This window comes from Culex quinquefasciatus, chromosome 3, assembly GCF_015732765.1.
Source record: "Culex quinquefasciatus strain JHB chromosome 3, VPISU_Cqui_1.0_pri_paternal, whole genome shotgun sequence".
Lineage (NCBI taxonomy): Eukaryota > Metazoa > Arthropoda > Insecta > Diptera > Culicidae > Culex > Culex quinquefasciatus.
The window spans coordinates 185538031-185552504 of record NC_051863.1 but is presented as its reverse complement, the minus strand read 5'-3'; the positions used below and the strand labels follow the sequence as shown (position 1 = coordinate 185552504).

General features: G+C 35.7%; 1 protein-coding gene across 15 annotated transcripts in view; it reads right to left on the bottom strand.

Moving 5' to 3' along the window:
• LOC119769672 overlaps nucleotides 1-14474 on the bottom strand; it is a 42037-nt gene that overhangs the window by 2678 nt on the left and 24885 nt on the right. For 2 of the 15 annotated variants that reach the window (XM_038262996.1, XM_038262997.1), the window contains exons 2-3: nucleotides 5992-6275; nucleotides 1547-1664 (exon numbers count right to left, since the gene is read on the bottom strand). In XM_038262996.1, coding sequence (XP_038118924.1) covers nucleotides 1563-1664; nucleotides 5992-6054 — 165 coding nt within the window. In that variant the 5' untranslated portion in view covers nucleotides 6055-6275 and the 3' untranslated portion in view covers nucleotides 1547-1562. Of the gene's footprint in view, nucleotides 1-1546; nucleotides 1665-5991; nucleotides 6276-6505; nucleotides 6767-7174; nucleotides 7424-14474 lie in introns of those variants that run through there. The other 13 variants (XM_038262994.1, XM_038262989.1, XM_038262998.1 and 10 more) reach the window with 13 other exon arrangements.

Sequence of the window (14474 nt, the reverse complement as noted above, 5' to 3'; positions counted from 1 at the left end):
AGTACGTAACAAAAAATACTTATGACTATTATTCGATTTTTTTAACGAAATTGAGAAAATTTATATATTTTCTATATTTTTTTTGGTTTTTTTAACATGTGGTTTAGGCATTGTTTTGACTCTCACACATATTTTGAATTATTAATAACAATTTTGTTGAAGAATATTAATGAGAGCCATTTTTGCTTGAAATTTTGGATTTTCATTGAAAAAATTATCGAACTTTTGAAAACATTTCAGAGTATCGCTTATGTTGTGTTTTAAAATAAAAATTTCAGGATTCGTTGAGTTTTAGGTTTAACACTTGAATTTGGGATTTTTTTTAAATATTTAATGCCCTCCTCCCTTAACGTTGTATGTATTGCTAAGATGAAGTGTAAGAAAATTAGCACAATTATAATGTTTCAAAAACTATAAGTTTTTTTTTGGTAGATTTAGGCAATTTCTGTAGGACAGACTTGATTTTTCAGTCTCGAAATTATTTATACCAGAAAGCTCGACAAATTTCGCATAAGTTTGCCTTTGACAGCTTTTTAATTTGACTCTTTTTAATATTTACGTAAGCTTATTTATGTACTATTAAGGTTTCTATCACACTAAAAAAAATATTCTGTTTTCAGTTATGAGAAATGTATTTAAGCTTACATCTGTTTGCCCACATATCCAATTGAAAAGCTGTCAAAGGTAAACTTATGGGAAATTGGACGAGCTTTACGGTAAAAATATTTTCGAGACTGAAAAATCAAGTCAGTCATATAAAAATTGCCAAAAACCACAAAAAAAAACTATCTTTTGACATTTTAATTTTTTAAACCGCTGTGTGTTTCGCGAATCGATTGCCACTATCGGTTTTTTTTAATTTTGACGTTTATACAACTTTTCAAAAAAAAAAAAAACAGTTTTAGTAAATGATTTTTGTATTTTTTAGGACAGACATTTCATCCTGCATTTTTCGTGAGTTTTTTTTGTAACATTTAAGGCTATTGTGACATCACCTTAAAATTTGACATTTCAAGTTGAAAATCAAAAAATCTCATGGAAGTGGCGTGTATTTTTAATTCAGTGTATTTTTTATAGAAAGCCCGTCAAATTTCCTACAAGTTTGACCACTTTTTGATAAGATGCAACGGCTTCGAGATACAATATTTTTTAAATTGCAAAATACAAAAATATTTAAATAACTTACGCCCTGCTCAAATGTTATTTTTTAGTACAATTGGCTCCATATACACAAAAATGGCTCATATAAGCATAGGATAACATGTCTACAAAGTTTCATTGAAATGATCAAAATTGCCAATCCAAATCTAGAAAATCGAACTTAAATTAAACAATTTAAATATTTTGTTAGTTGATAACGTTGAAAAAATGTTGTTTAATTAAATTTGACTTTATTTAAATTCAGCTTTAAAATACGAAAGAGTATTTAGAAACCAAGAAATTTTATTTTAAACAAGAATAAATAATTATTATTCTCAACAAACTGCTTCAAATGAATATAAACTTGCTTTGTAAAACAAACAATGTTGACAAAAAGTGCATTTACCTGAGGTTCCTTGCTGTCACCACATCCCACTCACATCGGCCCGTGATAGTGCTTGGCCTCGGTTCAGCGACTGGGACCGCTGGTTGTGTCGGTGGCTGTAGTGCCGGCTGCTGCCACGCTGTTTGGACGAGGAAATGCAAGAGATTTCAGTTAGTGGTGAAATTATGAATTTTAAGATTATTTTTTTTATTGCGGTGGGGTGCTAATCGTGGTAAAGCTAGAGAAAACGGGGGTGATTTGTGTATTTTTTTTACAGTGGAGACAGATTTATTCAATTTTAATTTATGTTAAGATTCCTTTATTACAGTGGAGACAAGTCCCATCAAACTGAATCAATATCATCATCGTAGGATATGAGTGGCCCCCCCAGTCAAAACCCCTCTTCTCAAAAACTTTATCTCAAGAAGAAAGAAGAGCGGACCTTTGTCTTGTCCGTGCACATTCTCCAGAACTGACCTAAATGTTTGAAGCCGCTTTCCATAATGAATCGGCACTATTTTCCCACCGCAGACATAGTTTAAAAACGGGCCCAGGGAGTGTCACGTCGTCGAGTGTCGAGCCCTGCTTTAACGGCAAGGGGCAAGGGGTTGCCTTGCAGATAAATGTTTGATATTGATTGAGTTTGTTGAGTCTTGCTCCGCCAAAGGGGATTTAAATCGGATGAAATTTAAATTTTTAATGAAATGATAATAAAATACGGGTGACTGGTCTGATAAATGTGTGTCTGTGTGTGTGGTGTGAAAATGGGAGGAATCACTATTGGAAAAGAAATCCTGGAGAAGACTACTGGACTACTTTTTCATTCTCTAAGATGGGGGTGAGACAATCTTGAAGCTCTAGCTATTATAATAGTTGAAGTGTATTAAAATTAATGCATGGATTTTGAAGTAGACTGAAAGAAATTGCAATTAAATGGGCGTAGCTGGTGATTGTAGATTGTGATTGAAACTGAAAATGAGGTTGATTGGTTGGAAGGGTGAGATGGCCTCCCATTTGTGGAAGACAATTTTGAGTATGAAATACTAAAGTTTATATCGAGTGTTTATGGTTGATACAGCAAAGCTTAGCAATAATCGGACTACTACTTGTTTAATGTGAAATACTAGTTTTCAAACGAGAAGCACAAACGTGAACTAATGATACCAAAAATTTAATTATTTATTTACAGTATTCGAAATCGATATTTACAAAAAAATGTACAGCAAAGAAGTGAATTGCAGTTGAGATAGTAATTAAAGCAAAACATCAGTTATCAATATTAAAACTTTGTTATACTTCAAATGTTGTTAGTTTCGTTACTCTTAGGAAATCAATAAATCAAATAAAAGCATCCACAATTAATCACAAAATGTGAAACACTTTGGGAAAAGCAGCTTTATATTTCATTTGAAATTTAGCTAAAAATTCACTCACAATGCTAATTTCAAGTAAAAAATAGCTGGCGGGTGCATCCATTTGAGCATAACTGTATCGAAATTTTAAAATTCTGCCCCGATTGGCTTCTAAAATGCCCCTGCAATTATTTTGAAAAGAATTGAAATTTATTCACAACTCATTATTTTTAATTGAAGATATTGCCAAAGAACACATCAGTTTGGTCAAATGTCAAAACTCTTTTTTAAATGATTTGCAAGCCTATATTTGAGTTGAAAGTGAGAACAGTTGACCATAAATAAATAACCATAAATTTATGGTAGTAAAATTAAACAGTATCAGAAAGTTTAAAGATCCTAATATTTATTGAAAATGTAAACAAACATGCGAATTTTATTTTGTCGAATTTAATCATATTCTCGAAGATTTTAGAAGACCAAGTTGAACAAATATGGGGAAGAGACAACCATTTTAAGTTTAGAAGATTTAATAAAATGAAAAAGAATATCACAAAATGTGATACACATTATTTTAGTTGAGCTACTTTTTTAAATATTTCAAAAAAATAATTATTTCTAAAAACCCCTGATGTTTTCATTCGATCTTCGTATCGAAGCTCGTATTTTTCATGTGTTTTTAAAATGCAAAGTTTCTTGAAAAAATACTCAAAAATATTGTTATTGCAATCTGGGTTGCAAATCATCGGGATTTTTCATACATTTCGAATGTAATAATTTATTTTGAAAATACTTACAATTTTCACAAAACTACGTATCTTTGAAAAAAAAAAAAATTAAAATTTTAGTTATTTGCCGTACGGAATTTTTCATACATTTCAAAAATTATAACACACAATTTTGAAAATACTAAAATATTTCACAAAACTACGTATTTTTGAAAAAAATACTCAAAATTTCATTATTTCACAATATGGGTATAAATGGTCGGTATTTTTTGATACATTTCGAATTTAAAAACAACAGTTTTTGAAAATACTAGAAAAATTCACAAAACTACCAATTTTCGAAAAAAAATCTCAAAGTTTCAGTTTTTTTACAATATGGGAAATTTTTGGAATTTTTTCATACATTTCAAATATAGGTTCTTTTTTGAAAATACTCTAAATTTTCACAAAACTACACAAAACACTCAAAATGTTAGTTTTTACAATATGCCTATTAAACGATCGAGATTTTTTCATACATTTTGAGAGTTGTTACATATTTTTTTGATAAAACTCATTTTTTTTCACAATTTTTCACGTATTTTCGGAAAAATGCTCAAAATTTCAGTTTTTCACAATAAAGGCATCACATGATCGAGATATTTTAATAAATTTAGAAAGCTATAACATTTTTTTAAATGCTCAACATATTCAAAATACTACGTTTTATTCTTGAAAAATACTCAAAATTTCAAAGTTTAAAAAATTATTACATTCGAAATGTTTGGAAAAAACCGATTATTTGTTACCCAATTGAAATTTTGAGTATATAAACGAAAATACGTAGTTTTGTGAAAATTTTAAGAGTTTTAAAAAAAATGTTGTGATTACATTCCAAATGTATGACAAAGTCCCGATCATTTGATACTGAATTTGATATTGAAAAAAACTGAAATTTTTAGTTTTTTTTCCAAAATGCGTAATTTTGTGAAAATTTTCAGTGTTTTCAAAAAAAATGTATTACGACAAAAACACGATCGTTTGATATTCATATTGCAATAAAATATATTTTGAGGTGTTTTTAGAGTTAAAAAATTGCATTTTCAAAATACAGGAAAAATATCTATTTTTGTGAGAATTGTCATGTAACTATAATTACAATGAATAGTTGCCTCCAAACACGTGACACTTTCATAATTCTAGTTAACTAACAACGAAAACTTTTTAAAATTGCTTGTATACCCCTTTGTCAAGCTCGTTCTGTTCGAGTTTTAATTTGGCAATTAAAATTTGAAGGTGTTAAGTCCACAAGAAAATTGAAATAAGCAATATATCAGACGAAAAAGAGGTATTTACAATCTTCTTCTACATACATTTTTCATTGTATTTTTTTTTTTTCAAAAGGCCTCGTAATTTCAATGTAAATCAATTCAATCAATTTTAAATGCATTCGCCTGCGTTTAGAATCATTTTCAACATGTTTGGATTTATTTTTCAAACATCTTTTTAATTTTTGAATATTTTCGATGTTCAGTACGGTTTTTTTTCGTTATATTTTTTGTTTTTCTCAAATCTTACCTTTTTTAAATAATGATTCCAAAACAACTGAACTAGTGTAAAATGCATTTTAAAACCCTTTTTTAATTCAAATGTTGAGATTATGGCTTGTTTTTTTTCTTTGCAAAACACAAAATCTAGCATACAATTTAAATAGAAAATGAAATTAACTCAAATATAAAAGTCACATGACAAACAATGTTGACAACTGACTTTTTCGGCTTAATTAACTCATCACAACTGCAAACCACTTCCGTGAGACCTTAAACAAGCTTTCAACACAGAATATTCGCCTCTGGCGTTACTTTGTATTTTTCTCAGATTTTCACAGCACTTTTTCAAGTAAACTTTTTCACCAAGTAACAAACTGTATGTATTTGGTAGTGAGTTGGTGTAGTTTATAAAATAAAGCTAAAGTCATGAAATTTGATTTAATTATTCCATTTTTTTAAACTTCGTGACTTGTTGCACGTGTTTGTTTGGTTATCATTTTTGTTGTTACTTTCAGCATTGGATTTTGTCATGCTTGTGCGTGTGAGCGTGTCAGAAAGTCAGAGCGAGCGTTTGTGGAAGTTAAGGAAACGCACGAGCAGTGTGAGCGGAAAATGAAGAAGATTTTTTGTTAAAGGGAGGTGGTTGGTGAAGGGGGTTGTGTAGGTGTTATTTTTTTGCTGGGGAGTGCTCGAATTGACAGTTTTTGATAAGATTTTTATTGCCCTTTTAAGGTTGCATTTCGTGACTGGTTCTGATCAGCCGAAATTGGGTGTTAATTTTGTGTAGTTTTGTGAGATAGAGGAAGAGGTTTAGTAGAAAGTGTCCAGCGACTTGGCTTTTTGGGTTGTAAACATACCTCGAACGGGCCCCAGTTGTCGGAGTTCATTTTGGCAGCCTCAACGCTACCTTTGGCACCCATCTTGATGCTTTTGAGATTTGCTCTCTCTGTGTGTGTATGTTTGTTTAAAGGTTAATCCGTTACTAGCCCACACGACGTCGTGCAACGATGTGGTACGCACTCACTTTATCTCACTTGATTTAGTTTTATATTTGTTATAATTTGATCACTTTTTCTACAATCCTGCTCTACAGAAATGATTCTCGATTGCTACGGTTCTTCCTGCTCCAGCCTCCTCCAGACTAAAGCCAGAAGAAAAAAATCTTCGTCAAACACACCCAAATCTCACGATTCGTAAAGTAGGACAACTTCTGCATGAATCACTTAATCTAAACGCCACGGAATCTTGTATGAATTAGGTGAGCTGAAACGTCAGAAATCCAGACGTCCGGAAGATCCACGTCCAGATTCCTTCAGCTCTTCTTGATGATGATTTTTGTTTTTATCTCACACTTTTCCCCAATCCACTTACATACACACACTCACTCATTCGCCCGAAAGAAAGAAAATTCGGCCAGCCAGTTATCCGACCTGATCCTGGCCAAATTTCACTCTTACGATCTTCACCAACGCTTCCACGAGAACCGTAGACGATTCTCCGCCCAACTAATCCAAACTCAGCGATCCAGACACCGTCAAAAGAGCTTCGGAGCCACTTTTCCTCCGCATTCCTACGGTTCGATCGATAGTACAACGTCGTCGGTGGTTCCCCTGCTCACGACTCACTGCTCACCGCTCGATGACAGCTCTCGCTCACGCTCGAATCACTGATATCCTAATTTTCCCAAATTTCCACCGCGATTCGCACACTTCCCACATTCACACTGCTGCTGCTCACTCTCTCACGCTCACTCACTCACTCACTCACACTGCGGTGAGAAAAGGACTCGATTCTAACGCCCCTCAGCTGTGGCCTACTTGGACCGTGCTAGGGCCGTCACCAGCTCTAATCCTCGGTACTACTCCCTTTCGCACTGTAGGTCGACGATGTAGTAGGCGATTCCGTTCGACAGCCCACTACGATTCGCAACCCCCAAAAGGTCACTGCGATCCAACCTGTCCGTCCCAATCGGTCACTTTGATCAGAGTCCAGTAAACACACCCTGAACCATTTTCATCCCCCCGATGAGCAATTTTTAACCTGTCAAACCTTTGACTCCACTAGAAACTGTAACCCCCGTCGAAGAATCCGAGGATTCCTCGGGTAAAATCCCACCCAATCACTGCTGCTGCAACTCCCCGTCCTACAAATCACACCACTAATCGTAGAAAAACCACTAGAAATCCCTAATTTTCCTCGGAAAGCCACCCAACTATCGACTCGACGACGAAAAAGAGAGCTTTCCACCGAAAGACGAACCACCACCGAAAAAAGTAGGTCCCCAATTGAAGGGGGATGCTGTGCAAGCAGTGCTGTCAGATTTCCCACTGCACCAACACACTCTCACTTGAGGGAAATCTTTCGTACGCACACACATACACAGAAATAGCGTATGCCTTTGATGTTGATGTTGATGGGGGTGGCGAAGGGGGGCTGAGGGGCGGGCGGGGAGGAAAAAGGTGTAAATCCTTACACACACACACACACGTACACACGAACGCAGCATCCATTCACCCCCGTCGGTGCGTTACAGGATTGTGGTGGCCTGCTGACGCGCGGGTGCCACTCAATGCTGGGTTGATGATTTTGGGGGAAAGATGGAGAGGATGCTGGGGAGGTGATTGCACCGGGTGGAGTTGGGAAGGTATATTTACTAAAAGCGTGATTTATACAAACAAAATATTCTTAAAAAATATCTTCACTCAGAAGGTATTTAGGGCAATTAATGGACGTTTTTTAAAATGAGGTTTTCTGATATTAAGTGTCAACCTGTGTAAACTATAAATACCTTAAATACCTGCCAAAAATGTATGGAATTTCGTAATTTTTGTTCTCCTGGATCAAACTTACTTTTTGCCCAGGTATTTAACAACGTGGGTTTTATAGAAAACCTGGATGTATGTGTATCAAAAGATCGAAAATTTTATGCCCTTTTTGATGCCACATAGGTTGACTTGTGAATCGTGGACCTTTATATTCAATCCAAATTATTTTTTTAATCAGTCAAGGAAGCCTATTTGGAGTTGGGAGACTGGATTTATGGTGATTTGTCAATAAATAACATTATTTATGCTAATTTTTCGAATGGTGTTCAAACTTTTTTTTGCACCTTTTTATTTTTGTAATAGTATTTGTTATATAACATTTTATAGAAAACATCTTTTCATGAGCTTTTTGTAGCAAAATGTTCGGCATGAGTTTCTGAAGAAAACGTAGTGCTAGGTTCCTGTCAAACTTTAAATTGTTACATGTTTCATCACAAAATGTGCATAGTGCCCAAGGGGTGTAAATACTTTTTTTACATACTGAATATAAACAAAAACATGCCTGTCCCATTTTGAGGTCATGTCGAGGAATTTCAGGTGCTCACTTCTTAAATGATAGATTATGATGTTAGGAACAATGTTTTCTTAGACAAGAAAAAATAATAAAATACTTTCTCGCACCCCCTAGTCAATTTACTGAAAAAAGTCACTTTTTTGAACAAATTTTCTAAAATCGCATAGAATCAATACAAAAACTGGTTTGATCAGGTGTGTATTATCTTCAAACCATAGGTTTTTGTCCATAGATTAAGATGCACTATCAATATTGGACCAAAATTTAAGTTTTTGGACTCTCCCAGGCGGATTTGCGTCGGAAAAATCGGATTTTTTTAAAACTTTATTCAGAAATGTTCATTTAATTTAGGGTAGCCTATTTTTCCCAGTAAAACCAATACATGCAACTTGTAGGAAATTTCATGGCGAACATTTTTCCCTCTGAGAAAATGCAATTTCGACACTCCAGAGCCGAGATATTTGATATTTTACAACGTTAGTTATTGTCCTGCATCCATAGCGGCACTTTTAAGTTTCACTTTTGTCATATTCGAAATCCTCGAAACTTCAATGCCCGTTTTACCCCACTTCCCTTTGTCGTAGAGGGCTCATATTTGGCATGAGTTCATCCCATGTATAGTCAAACAAACGCTGAAAGTTTCATCCAAATCGGAGCACCTCGATACGACCTCTAGAACAAACCGAGCAATATTTACAAAAACTGCCTCTTAAACACGCAAATAACATTCCAAAAGGGTGTAGCTCCAAAACATCACTGTTTACACGAAATTTGATTTCAGATTCGGATTCAGCGGCCAAAATTACTATAAAAAAGCATACCCTGACCTTTGAGACATATGCTTGCTATATCGTGTAATTAGTAGGCCTTGCTTCTGAATTCTGAGAAATTTTGAAAATTGGCACTTTTTTCCTCACTAAAACTCAAATATCTCGGCTCTGGAGTGCCAAAATTGCATTTTGTCAGAGGGAAAAATGTTCGCCATGAAATTTCCTACAAGCTGCTACATGTATTGGTTTCACTGGGAAAAATAGGCTACCCTAAATTAAATGAACATTTCTGAAAAAAGTTTCGAAAAAAAAACGATTTTGTCGACACAAATCCGCCTGGGAGAGTCCAAAAACTTAAATTTTGGTCCAATATTGATAGTGCATCTTAATCTATGGACAAAAACCTATCGTTTGAAGATAATACACACCTGATCGAACCAGTTTTTGTATTGATTCTAAGCGATTTTAGAAAATTTGTTCAAAAAAGTGACTTTTTTCAGTAAATCAACTAGGGAGTGCGAGAAAGTATTTTTTTTTCTTGTCTAACAAAACATTGTTCCTAACATCATAATCTATCATTTAAGAAGTGACCTCAAAATGGGACAGGCTAATGCATAAGAATCAGCGTACACGCCAATGATGCAAAAAAAAACGCTTCAGCGGCCAAAGTGCCTCAAAAATTGAAATTTTTGGGAACAAAAATCTTTTTACGGGTTAAATGCCATTTAAAATTCAATTGAAAAGAGCATTTCCTGTTACGTCGAATCAAGCTCAAATTTGGGATTTGGGCTCAGTATGCCCACCAAAACAAACCCCTGAATGCCCGCAAAAAAGTCATTTTTGTTACACCCTAGTTCATGTGAAAAAGTATAAAAGAGAAATTTTAACAAAAAAAATCACCGAAAATCAGGACCAAGTCAACTCGAATCGTTTTGCACCCTTCGGCAAAATTGAAGAGATCTGAATTTCCTACAAAAATCTCACACTTGAACAATTTTGGGCGAGACCCACGCCACTTGGCAGAAAAAAAAACTGTAGCGATGTTTTGCCTTCCTCACTGAGGTAAGGCTATAAACCTGCTCTAAAAATGAACTTCGTATAAAAACGTCGTAGACCCACCTTCATGTATACATATCGACTCAGAATCGAAAACTGAACAAATGTCTGTGTGTATGTGTGTGTGTATGTGTGTGTGTATGTGTGTGTGTGTGTGTGTATGTGTGTGTGTATGTATGTATGTGACCAACAAACTAGCTCATGTTTCTCGGCACTGGCTGAACCGATTTGAGCCGAACTTGTTGCATTCGACTTGGTTTAGGGTCCCATAGATTGAGTTTTATACAGATTGAAGTTTCGATAAGTAGTTCAAAAGTTATGTATAAAAATGTGTTTTCACATATATTTGGATCTCACTTAACTGTATGTAAACTATGTCCGGGTCCATCATCCGACCCATCGTTGGTTAGGTTATCAAAAGACCTTTCCAACAAATCCAAAACATTGAAGATCTGGCAACCCTGTCTCGAGATATGGCCACTTAAGTGATATTGATGTACTTTTTTGAAGCCGGATCTCACTTAAATGTATGTAAACTACGTCCGGGTCCATCATGCGACCCATCGTTGGTTAGATTATCAAAAGACCTTTCCAACGAGTCTAAAATATTGAAGATCTGGCAGCCCTGTCTCGAGATATGGCCACTTAAGTGATATTGATGTACTTTTTTGAAGCCGGATCTCACTTAAATGTATGTAAACTATGTCCGGATCCACCATCCGACCTATTGTTGGTTAACTTATCAAAAGAACTTTCCAATGAGTCGAAAACATTGAAGATCTGGCAACCCTGTCTCGAGATATGGCCACTTAAGTGATATTGATGTACTTTTTTGAAGCCGGATCTCACTTAAATGTATGTAAACTATGTCCGGATCCACCATCCCACCCATTGTTGGTAAGGTTATCAAAAGACCTTTCCAACGAGTCTAAAACATTGAAGATCTGGCAACCCTGTCTCGAGATATGGCCACTTAAGTGATATTGATGTACTTTTTTGAAGCCGGATCTCACTTAAATGTATGTAAACTATGTCCGGATCCACCATCCGACCCATTGTTGGTAAGGTTATCAAAAGACCTTTCCAACGAGTCTAAAACATTGAAGATCTGGCAACCCTGTCTCGAGATATGGCCACTTAAGTGATATTGATGTACTTTTTTGAAGCCGGATCTCACTTAAATGTATGTAAACTATGTCCGGATCCACTATCCGACCTATTGTTGGTTAGGTTATCAAAAGACCTTTCCAACGAGTGCAAAACATCGAAGATCTGGCAACCCTGTCTCGAGATATGGCCACTTAAGTGATATCGATGTACTTTTTGGAAGCCGGATATAAAAAATAGATGAAACTTGTGTACAGCCATTGTTGTGAGGAAGGCTCCAACCACATAGGTGGATTAAGTTAGTGTTTCTCTGAGCTTTCGGTCATTCGATTTTTTTTGTATTTTTTAATCCGGCTGAAACTTTTTTAATGCACTCGGTATGCCCAAAGAAGCCATTTTGCATCATTAGTCTGCACATTTAATTATCCGTACAAATTTGGCAGCTGTCCATACAAAAATGATGTATGAATATTCAAAAATCTGAATCTTTTGAAGGAATTTTTTGATCGATTTGGTGTCTTCGGCAAAGTCGTATGTATGGATAAGGACCACAATAAAAAAAAAGTGATATACGGTATACAAACTTTGGTGACTTCAAATTTCACTTTTCGTCAAAAAATGTATTTTTTTTGCAAATCAAGTACATCTTTTATTGTCAGAAAATAATTATAATTTTACCTCTAAAAAAATAATAAATTTACCACTATTTCAGTATTTTGTCACTTTTTCAGTTTAAGTGATGGTTTTTTGCATTAAAAAAGAGGTAATTTCACACATTTTTACTGTGTTTATTGTTGCAGGATTAGTGGCAATGTTCTATATTATACAGTTAAAAAACAGTAGCAATCGGTCATCAATTGTCTTTTCTGTAACTTAAAAAAACTGCAAAAAAAAAGAAAAAAAAAAAAACATTCCAACACCTCCCAAATGCGTCGTTCACTCCACTCTCAAAATCGCAACCCGTTTCGTTCCAAAACCGTGTCAAACGCTCCCAAACCACCCCCTCCACCCAATACCACCATCGTCACCAGCATTGTGGGTCGTCGTCGGTGGACGCGCATGCTGGCTGATTTGGTCCCCAAAATGTTGGCCAACGACACAACGACGACAGTAGGTGCAGTCCACACAGTGTGTGTGCGTGTGTGTGCCAACTTCATTCAGACATCTGGACCAGTTTCACACAAACGCAACGTGACAGATTCGCCTAGAACGAATCCCCGATACTGGTGGTGGTCGTCGTGATAGGCAAACTGACAGCATCATCGGGGTTTGACACACATATACAGAGAAAGAGAGCTATTTTGAGAGGGGGGTGGAGGGTGGTGGAGGGTGGACCGAAGGGATACTGTGGGAAAAGTCCCTTTTCCAGACAGGCTGCGCGCGGTAGTGTGCGTGTGTTGTAACACGAGTGAGTCGTGAGCCATGTGAGAAAGGATGCTGCGCGAGACGTGAGAAGTGATCGGAGAGAATCGTGAGAGAAGATTCGCTCTCTCTCGTTCGCGGAAGATTCCTGGTGGAGTCATAACTCATGTTCTTTAGTGTCAGCAGGATCTGCCACATCGGTGGCGTTTCGACTACGGAGAAGAAGGAGCAAAAGGAGCCAAACAAAAAAAAAAAGAGAGCAAAAAGGCTGGTGCTGGCGGTGAACAAAAAAAAAAAGAAAACGAGGAGGAGGAAGTCGACTCTAGCGTTTTACCTTCAACTTTGCTCTATTGCTTGGGGATGAAACCAAAGTACAAGAGATTGAGCACAACGTTGTTACAAGAACACACATACACACACACGTACATTGAAATAGGCACGTGTGTGAGAGCGTCAGGTGGGGTGGGGCAAATGGGCAATGAATGAAACGGAGAACGAGTTGAGCGATAAGTGAGAGGCAATTCGATTACGGTAATTACTGTGAGTGTGAGGAAGGGCGTACGTGTGTGTGTGTTGGTTTCTTTTTTGTTTTGTAAATCGAGTTGTGTCTCATAATTTGGGAAATTGATGATATTAGTGGTGGAGCACTTGAGGAATGGTTTTAGCATTTTGATGGGCATGAAGAATAGTGACAAATGGAATTTTATGCTCTTTTGTGAATGTTGAACGTTGCCAGAAGTTTGCATGGATGAATATTAGCTGAAACACGGATTGCTTAACAAAATCCAAACAAGCAAATTTGCATCATTTATTAGCACAATCGTGTGCTGTTATGAACATAATATTTAAAAATCTTTTGAAAGTTATCTGAGTAATTCGGCGCCAATTCACACAGCGGTAGCCTCGACACCTTTCGGTTTGCGTGAAACTTTGTTCTTAGGGGTAATTTCACTCCTGATCATGAATCTCTTCTTCGATACCGCGTTACGGAGGGGCCGTACGACTCCTTCAATTTTTGAACAATTGAAAAAGAAGTGTTTTCATTAACTTGCAGACTGAAATGGTGATGTTTTGGAAATATTATGTCAAAAGGACTTTTATGTAAAATTGGTTGATGGCGATTTGATGGCGTAATCAGAATTCCGAAAAACGTATTTTTCATCGAAAAAAAAATCAGAAATTCTTAAATTTTTTGTTTCTCAAATAGATTTTGTTGACAAATCGATGCCTCCGTGCTCTCTAACTACCTAGATAGGTAAACCAGCAAGCTTGTTACAAGAGTGCACAGAGACATCGAAATGTTATTTTTTTGGGAAATTCAATGATTTTTCGAATCTGCAATTATCCAGAAGGGTATTTTTCATACAGAACAAACCATTAAATTAACAAATTTCGTGTTATTTTTTAACTTTTCAGGGTTATGTTTTAGAGTGTATCAATTATCTACAAAATCAAAGAGCAGTATAAAAATAAGGAATTTGCTTGTAACCATCACGAGTCATCGCGATTTTACGAAAAAAAAAGTTTTGAAAAAGAGACGGAATGATTAAAAAATTATTATTGCAATTCCGTCGTGAAACTACTCACTTTTCCTGTCATTCTTGGACGATGAAATAGCCTACTTTTCTGAACCAAAAATAACAGAATCTAATAGCAACACTTTTCAAAAAAATGCTGAAAAGTTCTACTTTTCAGCACTCAAATGG